Source organism: Fringilla coelebs (assembly GCF_963513975.1).
Source record: "Fringilla coelebs genome assembly, chromosome: 4".
Classification (NCBI taxonomy): Eukaryota; Metazoa; Chordata; class Aves; order Passeriformes; family Fringillidae; genus Fringilla; species Fringilla coelebs.
The window spans coordinates 9,790,342-9,810,755 of NC_140032.1; the positions used below are offsets into that span (position 1 = coordinate 9,790,342).

At 36.7% G+C, this 20,414-nt stretch overlaps 1 protein-coding gene across 3 annotated transcripts in view; it reads left to right on the forward strand.

Moving 5' to 3' along the window:
- Positions 1-20,414, forward strand: part of RGS12 (regulator of G protein signaling 12) — a gene marked incomplete at its 3' end in the record, with an annotated part of 84,574 nt that overhangs the window by 50,620 nt on the left and 13,540 nt on the right. For 2 of the 3 annotated variants that reach the window (XM_084204157.1, XM_084204155.1), the window contains exons 6-16: positions 2,495-2,587; positions 3,721-3,864; positions 7,325-7,504; positions 8,735-8,888; positions 10,122-10,198; positions 11,931-12,131; positions 12,949-13,022; positions 15,263-15,389; positions 16,364-16,460; positions 17,945-18,009; positions 18,535-18,688. In XM_084204157.1, coding sequence (XP_084060283.1) covers positions 2,495-2,587; positions 3,721-3,864; positions 7,325-7,504; positions 8,735-8,888; positions 10,122-10,198; positions 11,931-12,131; positions 12,949-13,022; positions 15,263-15,389; positions 16,364-16,460; positions 17,945-18,009; positions 18,535-18,688 — 1,366 coding nt within the window. Of the gene's footprint in view, positions 1-2,494; positions 2,588-3,720; positions 3,865-7,324; positions 7,505-8,734; positions 8,889-10,121; positions 10,199-11,930; positions 12,132-12,948; positions 13,023-15,262; positions 15,390-16,363; positions 16,461-17,944; positions 18,010-18,534; positions 18,689-19,771; positions 20,292-20,414 lie in introns of those variants that run through there. The other variant, XM_084204156.1, reaches the window with a different exon arrangement.

Below are 20,414 nucleotides of genomic sequence, written 5' to 3' on the forward strand. Positions count from 1 at the left end.
TGAGTATTTCCAAAGCATAAATACTTTGTAATGCATAAATACTGTCCTGCACAGCACATTTATGAAGTTGTAAATAGCATCATCTCTATTTTGCAAGGAAACTGAGGGTACACACTTTTGCTTTGTTGCACTGAGAGTGTGGCTTATTCTGAATGTGTTACACAGGGACAGTTAGTGCTGCCCAAGTAATTTTCACAATAAGAATGTAAAGAAACGTGTGGTATAGGAGAGGAAGATTGTTGCAATCTGCAGTCACTCAGACTCTTTTGCTTTTTACAAAAGTATTAAGTGATCACAATGGTCAATAAGCAGACTTCCATGTTAACTGGTGGGGGAACCCAAAACCACATTACAGTGAACATCTATTTGTGGAAACAGAGAAGAGGAAAGGAAAACAATACATCCTGGATATTGTGTTGCTTAGTTTAGCAGAGTAGTCTGAGAGTTAATAGCATTTCTGCTTTCATACTGAGACTTCTTGTTAGGCTGGAAAAAAAATCACAGTTCTGATGTGATGTTAGAGTCCATCTAAAAAATGATGTAGTTCATGGGGCTCCTACTGAAAGTTCAGTTGACTTGGTTCTAATTACTTGTAAACCTCTGGTATATTTGTGTACACTTAAGAAATTGCTGCATTAAATTTTTAGCTGCTATGATGCTTCTAAACTTACATTATAAATGTAAAAAGTAGCTCATATAATTTTAATAAATGTTCAGATTAAAAGGTTAAAGGTACACTTTATTTCAGCAAAAGCCAACCTCATATATTCTGTAAGTTTTACTTTTCCCCCGCATTTTATTCTAATTAGAACTTCTTTTTATAAACATTGCAAAGGCACATGTCTTAAAGAAGTACCAACTTTAAAAAGCAGTTAGGCAATGTTTAAGTTTATTGTGTGCACCACCATTTTCTTGAGGCTCAGGAGATGTCCAGTGCCATTGCTTAGATCTATTAACCTGGTTGCCATAGCACTGTGCAGTTACAGATTGCTGCCAGGAACATTGAGGCACCAACATTTAATTTAGGGTTCCACAGCAAGTGTCTTGGTGCATGTGGGATCCAGCATCTGCCTTTCCTGAGGACAGCTTTGTCACAGAGCAGGAATTGCTCTCTAAGTAGGAAAGATTTTGCATCTTTTGCAAATACTCACACTTTGCATAATAGCTGGTGCTTAGAGCAGTCAGCCAGGAGGTGAGAGCTGTTTGCAGGTTCCCCTTGGAGGGGCTGAGAGCAGCCTCTGCAGCTTCCCAGCCGTGGGTGACGCCTGGCTGGTGTTCCAGCTGGGGCAGCACTCAGCCCTCCTGGAGAAGCTGAGTTGTTGGACAGGCAGCTGTGCCCAAATCCTGTGGCCACGAGGAAGCAAGTGGAGATGGGCTCTGGGTTCACAAGGAATGTGCCAAGGGGGAAGTAAGCAGTTGTGTTCCGGTTCTTGCTCACTCATTTGATTCTCTTTAAATGTGTAATTACATGTGAAGTGCAGAAATGTTCCCCTGACTACTCTCAGGATTGTCTTTTATGCCTTTGGTGTTTCAGCTTATGTATCCAAAGAACTTTAAATTCAGAGCTTGCTTGGGCATTTAGATTCCCTGTATTGTTGTTTATCTCAATTGCTTTCTTACAGCTGGACTCCCTAAACTCTTATGTAAATCTGAAAAGCACAAATAAACTTAAGTTTATTTCTGTGGAGATTCTTACACAGCCTTCTGAGGCGGCTTTGTATGATAAGGAAGCTTTACTGATACCCATGTGATGATTGAGTGAAAGTTGTGGTGGATCAGGTTATTTTTTTTATATCTTTATTTTCCCCTGATGGTTAAAATGCTTTTGAGATGTGGAGAGAATATTGAATTATACAGATTTGAATACAGGACAGTTTGTAATTGTAGAGTTTTCCAACTGAATCAGTACCAGTGTTCATTTGGACTTTAGGATGCTGTAATATCAAGGTCCTGATTATTCTGTTATACTGGGAGATATTTTCCTCCCAGTGAGTATTTTCCAAAGAGAAACCATGTAACCACATCAGACACAGAGAACAGTGATAGATATTTTTTTTATAGTTGCCATGTGATACAGAAAGACACTGTAATGAATCCAGGATTGGTTATGGGCACGTCTTTATAAACATCTACACTGTTATATCAGTAGGACTGCAATTAAAGACAGTTTACAGTGCCACTTTTAAATCTAGTTTATAGACTATTTAAATTTTTATTTAAAGTGTATTCACCAGTTTATGCACTACTTAGCATGACATTTCAATTTGTACTTGCAAATGATTTGATTGTAACTTGATGTATTCTTCTAAATGTATACATTTAAAAAGACAGAAGAAAGTGGGGGAGCACCAGGTATTTAATTTAGAAAGAAACTGGATTGTGAGACTGATTGAAAACTTACATTTATGCAAACTTTCCAAGCATTATATATATGTTGTTTAAGCTGGCAAGTAACTTTTCTTTGAGATATTTATTTGCTTATTTTTTCCCCTAGGAATTTCTACGGAAAGAATTTAGCGAAGAAAATATTTTATTTTGGCAGGCCTGTGAATATTTTAACCATGTACCTGCACATGATAAAAAAGAGGTAAGTTAATGTTGTATTGCAGTACCTTGTGTTGCTTCTTCAAAAATTATTACTTCTTCAAGATTATTGAAATTAATGGAGCTGTGCTTGGGTCTATGTGGTGTGACATCACTAAAATAGGGTGGGATGACCTAAGTTTGAGAACTTGGATATATTTAAACTGCAGCAAAGTGCAGAGGTAGCTCTGTAAGAATGAGGTGAGGTATCCTGGATGTTGCAAATGTCCAGCTGTGGTAGCCCAGTGCATGGAAGTGCAGAGCAAGGTAATTGACCATGTCAGGGAGAGGCATCTTGCACTCTTTGAGCTAGGCTGCCTCCACCAACCCAGACTGTGTTTCTCAATAACTGAGTTATCTGCTGCTCAGAGGGCAGGGCTCTCATGTTTGTTCACGAATTATGAGAATCTCCATTTCACCCTTTTGAGGGAATCCTACATTGGTCAGGCAGTTTGGGTGAATTTTGAACTCTGTACAGGTTGGCAACATTTCTGTCTACACCACAGCCAAACCTCGTCAGGTTTATGTGGTGGAAACAGTTTCACCTTCCAAGTCCCTCTCACCTCTTTTGTCTACTAATGAGGTTTTTCTCTTCTACTTTCTTCTGTCTTCAAACAAAGTATTTTCTGACCACCACCCTTAAGGGCTGTGGGCTCAGCTTGGTGGGTTTTTCATTATTTTCATGATGTGAGTGTTTCAAATAAACCAGTTAAAAGTGAGTGGGTTTGACTGTAAATATTCATATATATATATGAATACTTACCTTTTTCTCACTTCTAGAAGTTTAATCTTAGAGGATGTATTTAAATAGTAACTGTTATGTAAAAAGTCTAAAAATCTAAAAACATCTACTCTCTTTTTACAAAACTACTTGCAGTGCTTCACTGTTTGAATATTTTAATTTTTATTTGGAGGACAACTTTTACTCTTGAAGAAATATTTGATGAATATTTGTAATCATAAAGAAAAAACCCTATTTATGTGCTTAAAACTCGCAAAAGCTGTTATATGAAAAATACATATATAGAAGATTCAGGAGTGGCTATCTATTTTTGGGTGGAATGTATCAGTGTAAGAGATGCCTAGCTAAAATTATGGTTTTAAAACCAACATACATTTAGCATTTCTTTTCTGTAGCTTTCTTACAGGGCTCGGGAGATCTTCAGTAAGTTCTTGTGTAGCAAAGCTACAACCCCAGTTAATATTGACAGCCAGGCACAGCTGGCAGATGATATTCTCAATTCTCCCCATCCAGATATGTTCAAGGAACAGCAACTTCAGGTAACCATAGTAACCATGAATGCTCCATGTTTATGTCTGTTACCCTTTCCTTTATAATCTATAAAAATAGTTTTACATGCTGTGTATTTTAGACTGTTAGAAAAATAGAAAAAAGGCTGCTTGGCTGTTTTTCTGTTAATGTGGAGAGAAAATTTTCTCCTAACTAAAAAATAATCTGAAGAGTACTATTATTGAAATGAGAGTTTAGTGCAAGTAAATAATTTCATGTGTTGCAGCACCATTGCATAGAGTGTTTGCATATGGCTGGTTTTTTTTTCTTTAGTGGAGAGCTGAGTACAGAAATAGTGGCTGGTTTTGGTTTTTAAAATGCTGTATTAAGGGAGTTCTTCTCTTAGGCTTTAGTACTACTGTCAGGCAAAAAGATTTTAAAACTGTTGGAGTCTGAAGACCTCTGAAGTGGATGTATTTTAAATAATTATTGATAATCAGAGCACTTATACAACAACAAGATACACTTTACATTTCCTGTAGAATTTAAGTTTCTAGGGTTTTTTTCCCTAAGTCATCTCTTTGGTAACTCTTCCACCCTACCAGTTTATTAGTAGAAGTAGTTTTGATATCATCATTTTAAAATCAAGGCCATAGCTTTAATGAACCAGGCCACAGTCTTGGGACACAGTCTCAGAGCACGTGCTTTTGGGCAATCTGAGCAGCAGGGTATAGTGTCATCCTCCTGCAAAGTGGAGATGGAAAGCTGGGTCTGACTGCTGCTCTGCTAGCTTCCAGCTTTATAGCTGCTCCTTCTGCACCTCCCAGGCCTGAGCCTTCTGTGGGAATTAGCAGTCACCACCTTCCCAGACATTTTTTCATGCAGTTGTCATCCAGGTGTTGTGGAGACTCTGCCTGAATTCCTCTTTATCCTCTCCCATTTGTTTGGTGGAGTGAGGGTGTCCTGATGAGTCAGGTGACGGGGTTGATGCAGGTTTTGTCCCTTTGAAAATGCTGTATCCTTGGTAGGAGGGCTCATAATGAGGGAGAGGATGCTCCTGAGAAGTCCTGCTGTGGGTCCAGTCCCAGCCACATGGCCTCTCTGTCCCTGACCTCTTAGCTCAGGTTGTCAGTGCCTCAGTGAGACCCAGTCCTTCCACTGAAGAATGAAGTGAGGCAGGATGAGAGTTCCTTCTGCTGCAGGACGTGCCCTTGGAGCTGGCTGAGGTGCTGTGGTGTGCTGCCTGGCTGAGGCCAGTGCTGGGGATCAGCTGGTTAATTCCTTGGTTTCAGGGAGGGGTTCTGCAGGCCAGTTTGTGGTGTTGGTGGATGGCACCACAGGATAACACACCGCTGTGGTTGTGTGGTTACTGCAACACACCCACAGAGTTCAGCTCCTGCTGGTGGCACAGCCTGAATAAAGTGAAAGCTCTGCGTTTGGGCTCTTTCACAAGAGTTTTTAGATCTGAGCACTGACCACAGGGTGCTGCTATGTGGGGGTGGTTGGATGAGTGTGATGCTGGGGAATGGGGAGTGTTGCTGTAAGGCTGCAGGGGAGTGGCAGAAGTGTGTGGGAAAGTGCCTTGGAAGCACTTTAAGGCCATTCTCTTTCAAGCACTGCCTGTTGGGAATACCCCTGGAAGTTGCTTTCTGTCCATGGCCTGACAAATTCGTCCATGATCTTGTTGTTAGAGGTTGTAATGGCAGTGTGGATGCAGCCAAACTGCCTAGTTAGGATGTTGTTCCTTTTTGTAAATTGAATAAGAACAAGCATTTTCAGTGTTTCTGGATGGAGGACAGTGTAGGTCACTTGAACATACTAAAATAAGAATAACATAGCATGTACTTCATGTAAAGTTGATAATGGATGTCAGTTTTTCTACTCTTGTTTATCTGAAAATTTCAAATTATGCTTTTAAAATATATGTTTCTCATTTGTAAGAACAAGAACTAGCACCTGCTAGCCTTTTCCCAATAAGCAGAAATCATTAAGATATGTCAGTATGATAGTAATTCTAAATATAGGAAATCATGGCTGTAGTGTGGGCTAGAAACATGGGGCAGATGATAATCAGCTCAAGGTAAATTAGTTGCCCTCTCATGACTCTGTCCAGCAAAGTTAGAAGGTTGTAATTTTTTTGCTGTATTAAGTATGTTTAATTTGCAGACTGTCAAAGCTAGCATACACAGAAGTATTTTTCCATAGCTTACCATGTGGAAAACAGTGCATTAAAAGGAGGATTAATAGTGCATAAACAGTGCATAAAAAGCAGCTGAGCAGGAATGGGAATATACAGAGGGGAAGGTCAAAACCATGGAAGTTGGCATTCAGTTTGAGTTAGGATTCTGTGACTCTGAAGGATCATGTTCTCTCTGCTCTAGCTTGCTGTTTACAAGAGAAGTTTTGGGCTAAAGCCTGTTGAGAAGGGTGTGTCTGCACGGTCTGAAGCGTGGTTTCCATCTCCAAATGGGCCACTCAGTCTCAATGATGGGCTTTCCTTTATGCTTTGGGGAATGCCACAACCTGCTCAGGGAATTTGTCATGTCCAGAGAAGTAGCCATTCATACTGTTTTTTCAGATGAAATGAATCATCTAAAAGTATGGATTCACTTAAAACAGCAGGTTTGCAAAAATGGAACAAAAAATTTAAACATCATTTTGTGTTTAAGAAAAATCTCTTTTTCACTTTCATAACTTTAGCTTTGGTTAAATCAGCCTCAGATATTTGTTCCAGGCTTGGTCTAGAGCTGCTTTCTTCCTCTGTGGTTAAAGATGAATGTTGGTCATTTAATGTAAACTGTTCTCTTTCAAGATCTACGGCACCTTGATTATTGAATTATCCAGAGATACTGATGGATTTTTTCATTGGGCACATGACTGTGGTTTACTGTTAATACTTGTCAGTTTTGGGTCTCATGATGTGATGATCTTAGAGGTCTTTTCCAGCTTAAATGATTCTATGACTCTGTGAGCATTTTATGTGCTGTAAAGGACTCTCAGCTCCTCCTCACATCAGCAATTAATTCTGTGTGTCTTGTATCATGCTGTATTATTGCATATTGTGATTATATCATACTTGTGTGTTTTAGAACATAAACTTTTCTTGTTCACAGCTACCTTAAAACATACCTGTATAACTTAATGCTGTCACATACAGTGCCAGTGTAATAACCTTTAAAATGTTTTAAATGGCCAGCTTGCTGCGTGCCCCACACAGAATGGCATCAATGCAGTGAAAGAGGATGGTGTTGTCAAGACCCTACAGCATCAGCTTGCAGTTTGCACAAGTCATGACTTATTTTCTGAACCTGTAATAAGGGAATAGATCAAATTATATTTCACTATAAAATGGGTGCAGTGTATTAAGCCAGGTCTCAACAGTGTCATACCTATGCTGTTTACATCCTGATATCCTAAATTTTAGGGGAGCTTCCTCTTGCAAACTAATTTCATTTTCTTGATGTGCTGCTGGAATGTGTGTACCCATTATCCACTGTGGTTTAATTTCAGATATTTAACTTGATGAAGTTTGATAGCTATACTCGCTTCCTCAAATCCCCCCTCTACCAAGAATGCATCTTAGCTGAAGTGGAAGGACGTCCTCTTCCTGATCCTCAGCGTGTGCCCAGCAGCCCCACTTCTAAACACAGCGTCAGTTCAGACAAGTCCAACATGTCAACACCAAAAAAGGTGACTTTTGCATCGTTGTTATCACAAAACTGTGTTTTTAGATAATGTTTTTCAAGTTCTTTAGAAAATCAAAGATAACATATAAAATAAAATTAAAATGTGTGCTTAGAGATGCTGGCAAATACAATTGCAAAATTTTATGTACTCAGGAATATACTTATTTTTTTATCCTTGCCTTTGAATCAGTTTTCTAGGTATTGAATTGCTGAATGTAATTTGAAATCTTCATCATTATTTAACTACATGTGTGCAAATAAAAAGTAAGGGTTATTTAGTTAATGCACCTGTTCAGAAGCTTATTTTGGTTGAATACAGGAATTAAGATGTGATCATTTAACCTTTTATCAGAAGTTTCGGGGAAGGCTTAACCTAAACTAACTCATTTTGGCAGAGGGTAGTTTTTACTTTCTTAGCTCCTACTAAACTAAGTTAATTCTGTGTTAAATAAGTACAGTTGCTTAAAAATTAGACCAGTAGTCTTACTGACTGATCCCTTGACATTATTTAGGGTTTATTTTTTCTTCTAGTAGATAATACCACCATAGCATTACATAACTGTATGGGTAAATTATAACTTCTCGTTTTTCGTGTCAATCACTACAGATTACCCCATCTGCCATTATGTATTCTCATGACTAGGAACCTTTAAAAAGTAGCATTTCAAGGAATATTCTAATAATCTAACAAGAATGCTAGCTTGTTAAAAGCAAGTTTAGTTTAATATCAAACATTCCTGACATTTGTATTCTTCAACTCTAATAAATACTTGATTATACTTGTAAATGTTAAACAGTACTTTGTCATTGTCTTTGAGAGCTGTTCATGTTCAAGCCTAGCCTAGGAAAAATACCAAAGTGAAATTCAGTGTTTTGAAAGCAAGGCAAATGGCCTTTCCACATGAACTTAGGCATTACTGGTGAGCTGGGGACAGTTCTTTCATATTTGCTGTAGCCCTCCATGGCTCGTTCCCAGCTACTGTTCTGTACTCCCTACCAAGCAGCACATTACCATCTCTCTATTTCTTTCTGTTGCCAGTGCTGAGGTTTTTTGGGGTTTTTTCTTGATTGCTGCTGAGAGGGATGCTGGCACAGACACTTGTGCGTGGGGTAAAGAAGGCAGCTAACCTGGCCATCACACTCTTGTTTTGGGAGGAAGTGTGGGAAGGTTTATTTTGGACAATATACTCACACCTGTGATCCAACCAGTGATTTAATTGTCTTTTGGTGATAGCTAAGTGGTAAGTCAAAGTCAGGAAGATCTTTAAATGAAGAGTCAGGAGAGGAGGACACTGAGAAGAAAAAGAGGGGAACGTTCTTCTCATGGTCAAGAAGTAAGAGTTTGGGAAAATCACAGAAGAGAAGAGAAAATGGTGATTATCCAAACGGTGAGTAGCGCATTCTGCTTTGTTTCAGCAGCAGATATGACTAATCTCACCATGATTAGTTGCTATCTAAGTGCATTCTTGGGAGTGACAGAGGAAAGGAGCTGTCAAGTCAGAAGGCCATAGTGTGGTTAGTATTGCTGCAGTTTTGTGGAAGATGTACAAGTAAATAGATGAAAATATGACAATATTTAAATTTGTTTTTACTGACTTCCACAAGACTTTTTTTTTACGTTTTGGAACATTCTGCCTTTCTGTGTGCTGGTAATTGCTTTTTCAAGCAGAGAGCTGCTATTTTTATAGAAAGATAATTTCAAATCTTTACAGAAAAGTCCAGGAGCAGTACAGCAAATAGTGCTATAGTTACAGCTATTTAAAAATTCCTCCATCTGCATTATCCTACTTTTCTTTCTTTTATCAGTAACACACAGGTATGTTCACTTTTGAACAGTCACCATCTGTTTTCACCTTCCCTGACTAAAATGAAAAAAGGAGAGTCAGAGGTGTGAAAGCCCTTGTAACCTGCTGTTTTGTTACTTAATTGTGTTTGAGAGTTTAAGGAAGAGTTCCCTTATGAAAGTACCTGCATGTGGCCTCTAGTGGAGATGAAGGTTTTGCAGTGAAGGATTCTTTTGAGTTAAAAATGATGAAAAAATTACAGTAAAGCACCAAATTTGATCCATAATTGATAATATAGTTTTTGCTTCTGGTAATGCCCAGACCCACAAGATACTTTATCATATAGATAATTTGGGTGTTCTTAGTATATTCATATGTGAAAAGACATCAGAGGCATTTGCTGCGATCATGGACATAACCTTCTGAAAGTGACTAGTAATTGTCTTAGATTTTAGTGTTCTAACACCATGCTTGCACTTTAAAAAATATTTGTCTCCCTTGAGAATATCTGAAGAGGTAGAATATTTTTTAAGATGAAATACTGAAATCTTGTTAAATCTAGTCAACAAAATATTTTTTAAAAAAGATTTTTTTTCCTTATTTTGGATATAAAACAAGTGGGTTTATTCAGGGGTTACATAACCAAGAAGCACTTGACCAAAAGTTGCTTTGGTTTCCATGCTTCTGTGCACAGTATGAAGATTTGGTGGTTTCTTTCCTTTTAATGGAAAAAGAAAAATTTGTGACCCAGCAAGCTAATATTTGAAATAGTTGTCTGTATTATCCTAAATAATGAAATAAGCCTCTTTACTGATTGCTGATTCTTTGCACAAACAGATTCTTTTCAGTCCAATGGATTGTCCTACAGGCGGGAATCCCAAGGCTCCATGTCATCCACTGCCAGCCTCGACTTGGTAAGGGCTGCCCCTTGCTGCTGGGCCTGGGGGAGCTGGTGGAACAGTGAATTACTGATTGTCTCAGGGGGGTGATGTAGCTTGTTTGATGTAATGCCTTGGGAAAGGGTTTTCAAGTGATGCAGCTGCAGCACAAGATGTAATATGAGGCAATTCCAGAGTGTTTGAAATGCAAGAGAGGTTGTGTTCATGTGTTACTTCTTATGCTGTCCTTGGATATGCTTTGCATCCAGTCTGTCTTCACATCAGGCACCAGTGAACTACAGAATAAGGTTTCCCTTTTAAAGACTGTAGCTCTTTAAAACCAGTTTGGTCCACCTGCAAGGATGAGAGTCTGTTTTAAACAACCACAAGTTAAAGCTTTTTCTCTTCTTGACCTATGCAGTAAGGGGGATGCAAGTTGCATTAGGTTGATTTTCGTTGTGCCAGTGTTTGGAAGATGACACTGTCTTGCTTCTTTGTCTGTTTCCTTTAAAGTTGTGTGTTTTTGTCATTGTGGCTTAACTTGGTCCTAAAATCCTGAGAAGTTTGTTGTGAACGCTTTGTCATGCTAAGAAATTAACAAGTGAAGACACTGTGATTTCTAACCATCAAGTTCTGCCTTCACAGTGTAAAACTAATGAGGTGCAAAATTAGAACAGTATTAATAAAACATAGATGTAATATTTTATTTATCTATGTTGATATGGAGTAAGACTCTAATAAAAGGAAATTTTAGTTTTTCTGTGCTGTTGATGTCCCTCTGATAGACTAGATTCTGTGTAATTAACCATTAACTAAAAACTGTGTAATTTTATCTTTGCTAAAAATACTGATCAGGGAAACAAGCATGATGAAGTCATGTTTATTTCTGTTGCAGAAAAGTCTTGTCTTAAAAAATAGAAAATGCAAAGCCACCCTATAGCAACAACCCCTCATTTCTCTCCCACTCCCACCTGATTTAAGTCAGAAAGTTAGTGTGATTTGAATGAGAAGCACCAAGTTAAAGAGAAAAAGCATGAGTACCCTAAAAGGCTGTCAAAACCAGCATTTCTTAGTGTCCTTTTAAATGATAAGTGAGCTTTTTGTTAAATTTTCAAAGGTACTTCTGATATTTAGTGGTAGTGTTACTATTTTACTGTTACTCTAGAATAAAGGTTAGTGCCTAGCCTGTAGTATTGTAGTTCCAATTCCCTTTAATAAAAACAATTAATGGTCATGAAGCAAATATTTTAAAATTTTAATTTCTCTGTGGTGTATTTGTGCATAGAATTCATATTATGGTGAAAGAAGAGGAAATTTTGTGAAGAAGGATTGAGGAACCTGATGTTTAAAGGCATTCCTCTTCGCTTAAATGTTGATTCATAGGGTGCCAATGGTAATTTTTACATCAGCAGGACATTATTGAGTACAGACATTTAAGTTTTTGGACGCTTAATGAGATTTAATTTACTTTTATAGTTTTTACTTAGGAGTCCTTTAGTAAATCTTGTAACTGTTTTACACACTTGCTGCGTAAAACTTCATCTATTCTTGAAATAAATTTAGATTTGTGATTTAGATTATTTATGACCTTTATCTAAATTTTTTCCCCCAGGATTTAAATGTATCTAATATTTGTGGTATTTGGAAGGATTTCTAAAGCATGGTAGAACCTATGGTTCTTGGCTTGGTTTGATCTGTGCAGGCTCTAAAAGTTTGTACCCAGTCCTCGTTTTCCCATTGGTCACTGACCTTTCTTTTTCCTTTCAAGTCTGAAACCTCAAGATTGCCTGCATTTGTGCCAGATAAAGACAAATCCCCCAAGTACTGCTGTGTAAACCTTCCTGATGGCTCCTCGAGCAAAATGGCTGTGAAATCAGGGTTCTCCATCAAGGAGGTGCTCTCTGGGGTCTGTGAGAAGCATGGCATCAACATAGCTGCAGTGGACCTGTTCCTGGTTGGAGGTGATAAGGTACTGCATATTCCTGGGCTTTTTTGGAAGCGTTTTCCTCCCCATTTTACAAATAAGGAATTCTGTTCCCTCCACACTGATGCATATCTCCTGGTTCTGCCCATAGCTTTACATTGGCAGTGCTGGTTAATTGAAGGAGAATTGAATTGTCCACAAAGAAAACAAATGTCTGGTGGGAGATGCTACTGCATGAAAGCCCAAAAACGTAGTGACATTCAGTTGTTCAAAGATGAATGAGATGCATTAATGCTAGAAATGAGGTACAGGTTTTAATATTGAGGAAAATTTCCAGGACAGCAGTCTGTGGGGATGATGCAGTGTGTGTGTGTCATGGCTCTTAGTCCAACAGAAGTATTCTCCAATTCAAAGAGAAGCTGTGGACATGAAGTATTTATTCTCTTAAATTCGTGCTTTTGATCCATCTAGATGATTACAATGACAAAAATCAATGAATGTTCATAGTTATGGCTTTTTTCTTTTAAAGTTTTCAAAGACTGTTAGCTGGCTGTATTTTCTAATGCATTATTCTATGTTATTTATACAAGTTGAAGAATCTAGGTTTGTTTTAAAAACCGAGTTCCTGAATACCTGCTGACTCCAGTGGAAATTGAATTTTGGACATTGTTTCACACCTAGCCAAAGGAAAAAATGCTTTAATCATGTTCCATATTGTAAAGGAGCAGTCACTAGAATGAGTGCAGCCTATACTAATAAGATTCTGAGTTACCTTAAAAAAATTTAACAACACAGCTGCTCTTTTCTGCATAGTTTAAAATTAATTTGCTCTCTGTTCTTTTATCCCTGACGTGTTCTGCAGCCCCTGGTGTTGCACCAGGACAGCAGTATCCTGGAGTCTCGGGACCTGCGCTTAGAAAAACGCACTTTATTTCGGTAAGAGTCAAAAATCATGCCTTCCTCTGGCCTTTCTCTCCCTGCTTCCCAGTTTGCTTTTTGTAAGAGCAGTAAAGGATGTGTTGCCAGTTCCCTGTGCAGTGAAACAGGAGGCTGTGCAGCTGCAGGAGGGGGCTTTCTGGATTGCTCTTAGGATACAAGTGGATTTTGATGCCAGTGTTCCAGTTATAAGGACATTTAAATATTATTGGGGTGTCAAAATGCTCGAGCTGAGGCAGCTCTGAAAGCATTGGACAGATCTGTGGGTCCAGAGGGAGTTTCCACATCATAAAGACATGTTTAGTGGGTTGGAGTAGCGCAAGAAAGATGTGGAACTTGAACTGGGAGTCTACTAGACTTAAAATTAAATGGATATATTTATTGATGACATGTTACTATTCATTTATATCTTTATATATATGCCCAGCTGGAAAATTACAGTAAGACTAATTGTATAAATAAAATTCATCTGATAAACCCTGAATCTTAAACAAGGCAATGTTAAATTATTAGTATGACTATAATATAATGCAGTACATGTTGTATTTAGTTTTATGTAATATAATTGATAGCATGTGTTTTTTTCAAAATAAAGTCTGTAATTTTTTCCAAAATGAATCCAAACTAATGCTATGAAAACTCCTGAAATAATTATTTCAGGAAAAAGTAGGGAAGCAAAATGTATTACATTACTGACCTGGACTTTTGAAGTGAATGAAGTTTATTTTGTGAGGCATTCCTTATTTTGGCTCTATATTAATTTTCCTTAGGAAGCTGAGCTAGTTTCTATTTAAAGGTACTTCAGGTTAATAAATACTGCATGGCATATTCAATTTTTAGATTGCGATTGAGCAGTCTTTTATTAGGTGTGAGCTTGTTGAGTCTCCAAGTTAAAAAGGAACTTTAAGTAGGCAGTACCATATGTTATTTGTGTGTTAATTAAAATGTAGAAATTATTCCATTCTCTGGGTAGATACTATGTAAGCAAATATAGTCAAATATTTGGAACATTTTCAGACAAAGGAGAAATACTTTGTGGGTATACTTTGTTACCTCAGTGTTTGCCACTTTTGTATCAATTACCAGCTAATGATTAAAATGGATCATTTCAATTTAGTAACTGTTGAATTCAAAGAAAATATGAAAGAAAAAGTTTTAGTTTTTCTTGCTTCTCATGAAAGAGAAAAGTCAACACGACTTAACATCTTGTGTTTAATTTTTGTGAGATAAAACATGAGTTTTATATTTAATTGAGACTGAAAAAAAATACTGATAATAATAATATCTGATGATGATGATGATGTACATTTCTTCTGATTGTTTCGTTAGTAATAAGCTTGTCCTTGATTTCATACTGTAGTATCATTGCAATCAAATGAGGCTTATGGAGAATTCAGGGCATAGAAGAAGAGCATTTAAAAAAGAAAAAAAGCCCAAACCAAAGCTAGGCACAGTTCTGTGCAGGGAAATAGATGCTAACGAAAGTTGTTTGGGTTTAATTTTGTTAAAAAAATATTTTGTATTCCATTATTCTTTTACTGTTTTAATAATGAAAAATTGTAAAATAGGCTCTGAAAAGAGCTGTCTTTACCCTGTAAATTCTAAGTTAATTAGTTTTTCAGCTTTGGTGTATAACTTTTTCTTATATTCTCTTAATATTTCATCATATGGTGGCACCAACCCTAAAGAATCATCATCTGGAATTCCACTGTGTTTGTTAGTCTGCTTAAAAATTAAAATACTTGTCTAAATCCATCTCATGTAATTGCATAACCAGTTGTGAGTCTCTCTTTTGGAACTGAGAAGAAATATTGTTCTTGCATCCAAGTCTATGGTTCAGGCATGGAGTCACTTTGAAAGGACTCCTGGACCAAACTGGTCAGAGAAATCTCCCTGTAAATATGGAAGTGCTGTGGAATGCTTTTCCTTGGTCTGAAATAGACTGGCTCAGGCCTTCACTCAGCTCTGGCAAGCGAAACAGTACAATTTTTATTTGTGTTAAATATAAATAATAATAAATGAAATATAAGAATAAAAATATAAAATAATGTTTATTTAAAATAAATATAAAATAATAAATTCTTTGTTGCTTCAGTTGACATACAGTCATGCTACTGCAGTTGCAGCTTGTTACTAGCTGTAAATTGGCATAACTTTGCTGTAGATTGGATTTGACATATTTCTGTTCACTTTATTTGTTGGAGTATTTCACACTTGATGTTACAATTGCTGTGTTTCAGGCTGGATCTTGTTCCTATCAACCGGTCAGTTGGTCTGAAGGCAAAACCCACCAAACCAGTAACAGAGGTCTTAAGGCCTGTTGTTGCAAAATATGGTTTAAATCTTAATGAACTTGTGGCAAGACTAGTAAGTATTCTTTGATGTAATTCAAGCAGTAATATTTTCTGTCTGGAGAAGATCATATGATAGTCCCTGGAATGATTCCTCTCCTGAGAATTAGGCATTTAAATATCTATAGCTACGTTTTGAGATAAAATGCATTGTAATTATAACCATTATGCTCAGCAGTAGTTACCTCAAATATTTAGTCTACATCTGTTTTATATTCTCTCTAGGATAAACCCAACATCCAAAATAAGCAAGCCTGAACTTTGCTTCTTCCAGAGCTCAACTCCCATTATTAGCCAGGGAAAGTTGGTTGGATTAAAGCTTTTGTTCCATTGTCCTGGGAATCATGAAAGTTGCCACAAATCCCCTTGCAGAAATATTTTGCTAAAGCAGACTGATTCAACTTCTCTACTGCTGAACTCTTGTCTAATGTGTTCTCCTTTCTTTTGTGCTGGAATACCTAGGAATGTAAAGTTAATTTTGTGGTGTTCCTAGTATGTACGCTGTCTTAGCTGAACCAGTCCACGTTCTTAAGATAACTGAAAAGCATGTTGGTATAAAGGTAACTTCATTTAATGAAATTACAAAATTAATGAAATACAATCCATTTAGAATAAAAAAAAATCTGAAGTGTCCTCTGAAAAACACGACTTGCTGAACATAATGCACACTAATGGTGCTAGAGTATTTGACGTACACACAAATGATGCTAGAGTATTTGAGCACACTTACAAATTGGATGATTTTTTTTTTCTCCATGTATTTTTTTTTCCCAAATACCATTCTTCTCACAGAATAGGGTTACACTCATTGAAATCAAGGTAGTTTTACACCAGTGGAATAAACATTTTTGGAACAGTACAAGGATAGACTGAAGCTACTCTGAAGCACAAAAATGCTTTGCTTGTTTTCTTTCAAAAATGTCAGACTGCATAAATTTGTTCTGAAAACAGCTTTTTCTCTATTACATACAAACTGTGATCCGACTTTAGAGTGGTGAGCAGGAGCCCCTTGATCTTGGTGTCCCTATATCTAATCTGGATGGGCAGCGGGTTGTTCTAGATGAAAAGGAGCCATCAAAGGGTAGAGGTAAGTTTGTATAAAAGCTTCTGTTTGTGGTTCCAAATCAGTTTTACAAACCCTATGGTTAGTTTTTCCTGTTGCTGTGAAGGTGAGGTAAATGTGATTAAATTTACATATATTACATATGGTATATATTCTTTTTAACTAAAAAGCAGGGCAGTTTCTGAAGATTGAAGATTAATTTTATCTGTAATAGCAGGCACTTTTACTGTTGCTGTAAGAAATTTTGCAGTAGTAATATTTGAATTTTTTGATTGCACTGAGCTACAGATCCATACACAAACTTAGGAACATAGCCCCCAGTAATAATAATGAGAATCAGGTGCCAAATATCTTCTGTGCATTTGGCAATTATTCAGTAAGGAACATTCTGTGTAAGGAAAACAGATGCAGTTTGTACAGCAGCTGCATATGCTGCTATCATAATATCCTTCTTAAGCATGAGAAAGTTCCAGAGCCTGCTTCTCCAGTTTTAAGTGATGATTTCTGAAAATAACACCAAAAAGAATAAAAACTCCTGACCCTAGGCAACATAATTGGAAAAATAAAAATTTATCAGCTAAACAGTTGACAATCTCTTGGCACAATTAACACTCTAGATTAATGTGAGCAGCCTTATGAGTAAAGGTTTGGTTTCATTAGGAGACCTTTTTAGAGCTATTGAACACTTATCTTCAGAAACTAAATTAGATATGGTTAAATTAGACTTAGAGGAGAGATCCTCTTTGAGGAAGAACTGGGATTATAAACATGGAGGTATTTATTGAGGAGAATCAGATTTGTCATTTTCCTAGCCAACAGAACCAATTGTTATTTTGAAAAACGGTTTCAAATACTAAATTCTAAATACTTTCACACATAATTAAAGTATTACAAGTAAAGCCTAAATCCAGTGTGCTGCCAGCATCTGTAAAAGCCTAAAACATAGAGGATCATTCTGGCAGTGGTTCTGTGGCAATGTACCAGTGAAAGAGGGCAATGATTCTGTGTTACTAAATTTGCTGTAGGCAGATTGAATTTGATGGAGGCTTTTGGTTACTTAGATGATGGCAAGGAGGATACAGCAGTGTCTACAGAATAACTGATGTGTGAAACAGGATGGAAAAGATTCAACAGGGCCTTTTAATGGTATTTTCTGCTGATTTTCTTTTTCTTTTTTAAGTTATAATGTTGGGAATTGCAAACTGAATCATCAGATTTTGAGATTATTTGATCCAAAACAACTGAAAATTTAGTATGTAAGTCAGACTTCAGCATCTTTTAACTTTAAAAATAATGCCAGTGTGAGGAAAATCTGAAGATGGGAGGCAGATTCTGGTAGGTGTTTACTGTGAGATATCAGGGTTATCAACTGTGCTCACTCTGAGTACACATTAGAGGGATTTTAAAGCAAAAATCTGTTGTGTCCATCACTGTCCCTTAAGTCTTGTTTCTTTGGGGAATTATAAATCAGTAGTTACAGAAGGTATATTTATGTTCAATGTTTACAGAGAAACAAAGAGGCGTATTAGTAAAACAGACTGCAACTGTATCTTCAAGAAGTCAAGGATCTACTGTAAGTCTTCTGCAACGATTTTTCTCCATTAGATCATCTTCTGTTTCCTTCTAGAATTCTGTATCAAAGGCTGCATTCACACATGATTTTGAATCGGCCAGATTATGTAACTAGAGAGAATACAGCTGTTATTACCTGTCTGATAGTTTTCCACTGTCAACAGCATTTATTTGTAAAGAACTTCGTCTTCATGATGAATCAGTTAACTCTTTCACTGTGTTGTGTTTGTTGTTTTGTGTCTCATTGGCTTATCTATGTTTGAAAATAATTGAACTACTCTGTAGTTCAAGGGCCATTTCTGTGATGTGAGGTCGTCAGAGTAGTCAATATTATATTTATTTCTACATTTTTTGGGAGCTGCTATGGCAAATGTTCTTTGCCATAATCAAGACTAAACGAAAGCATTTGTTGTGGTGTTAGAGAAATGTGTTTCCAAAATAACTTTCCTCATTCCTTTAGGCCATATTATGTATACAATGATAGAGCCTGAATGTAAGTAGTACCTTAACTTTCCTTCTAATGCAGGGAGAGGGAAGAACTCTAGGAAAGTCTAATTCTATCAAAATGAAAGGCGAAAATGGAAAAAATGCTAGGGAAGTCCGTCTGTCAAAGAGAGAAGACTCTATTGCAAAGATTGGGAAAAAAAAAAGTCAGAAAATAAATTTGGATGAAGCAGAGGGTATGTGAACTTTATAGCTTACATATTAACATAAGTAGTCTTAGAAAAATTTTGTGTTTGTGTACGTACCACGTGTTTAATACTGTGCTGTGAAAACCATAGTCATGACCATTATATTTTTGTTTAGTGTGTTTGAATTGTCAAGTTTTCATAAGTTGAAGGTAAAATTTTAAGAATATCTAAACACTGTTGTAGGTGTCCAGTGGGATTTTCAAAAGTGAGGGGTACCTAATTCCTGTAAAATAAAAGGGGATTAGTTACTCCACTGCAGTTGAACATCCCATTTGATAATCTCTGTAAGCTGTGTAGAAGCTTGGCTTTCTGTTCACCTCTATAAAAGTGTTTGACAGGCACTGCACAGTAGTGTAGACCCAAATGTACTCAGGTAAGAATTCTTGTAAGTTTTCTGCTGAACTCTGTAACAGCCAGGGCAGGGCAGTCAGACTGCGGAGGAGATGTGATGGGCAACAGAAAAACTTGCATTCAGCAAAAGGTGTTTAGAAGTAGAAATAAGCAAAGAGGTTATTGGTAATCTTGCATTTCCTGAGTCCTGTTTTCACCTTTGTTACATATTAATAGTTCTGGTGATATCATTGGGAAAAAATCTCATGAGAGAATTTCCTTTCTTATAGAAAGATGTCCATGGGCAAAAGAAAAATAAAAATTATGTAGCACTAGAAACTTTGGCATAACACCCCATGCCCTAGGACACGAACTGAAGTGATTACCTGTCTGTCAGCCCTACACGCTCCTCCCTATTTTCCCATGTAGGAAAAAAAACCTCAAAGGTTTGACCCAGAGATTAAAATTTACTGCTGAAGTTACTCCATATGCATATCCAAAACCTGGTTATGCACATTTATACAGCAAATGAATGTTTACCTTTGAATGTTCATCTGTGAATAAATGTCCACGGACTAGAACTGAAAAAAAAATGCTATGGCTAAAACTTCTACTGCAAAATATATGATTTTTTCATATAAGTGTTATTACAAAATATTAGTGCATTTTAAATTATTTTCTGTTGCTTACTCTTTTGTTAACTTGTTTTCCACATTTTAATACTTTCATTTTTTTTCCTAGGACTGAGTAAAACATTAACATAATTTGAAAACTTCAGAATTCGAGGCTTTCACATTTTATTTTGAGTTTTGTGATATTTGTCAAAGTTTGGAAAATGCATACCAAATGTTGTAGACTGTTTTTTAATGCAAAAACAAACAACTGTTCTATGAACTTTGAAATTTCAGAATCATTTTTGTATGACACATCTTAGAAATGTTGCATGTTTTAATATGCCTACCGCCATTTTGCAAAACTTTGGCAATAAGAAGCATTTTGAAGCTTCCATCTTGGCTACGTTCAGATTTTACAGCATTTGAAAAAGCATGTTAAAAAGTCATTTTTATGAATACATTGCAAAGCCTGCCAAGTATGAGTAGAGGATTTAGGAATAAGGTCATACAAGTGCAAGTGTACAACTCCATATTATGCTAAGTTAAAACTGATACTAATGTTCTGTTGCTTTATTCCTTAATGGCTTTTGCTTCAAACAGTATTTATAAGCTGGGTTGGAACTGTTGATTTTATTTAATCTGTTGGAGATGGCCTTTTTAAGCATCTTTTAATATTCTGTAGTTAAAGTGCTTTCTTCTTCAAAAATTAGGACATATTAAGAATTACATTATATTAAGAATATAATTAATATAATTCTTAATATACTATA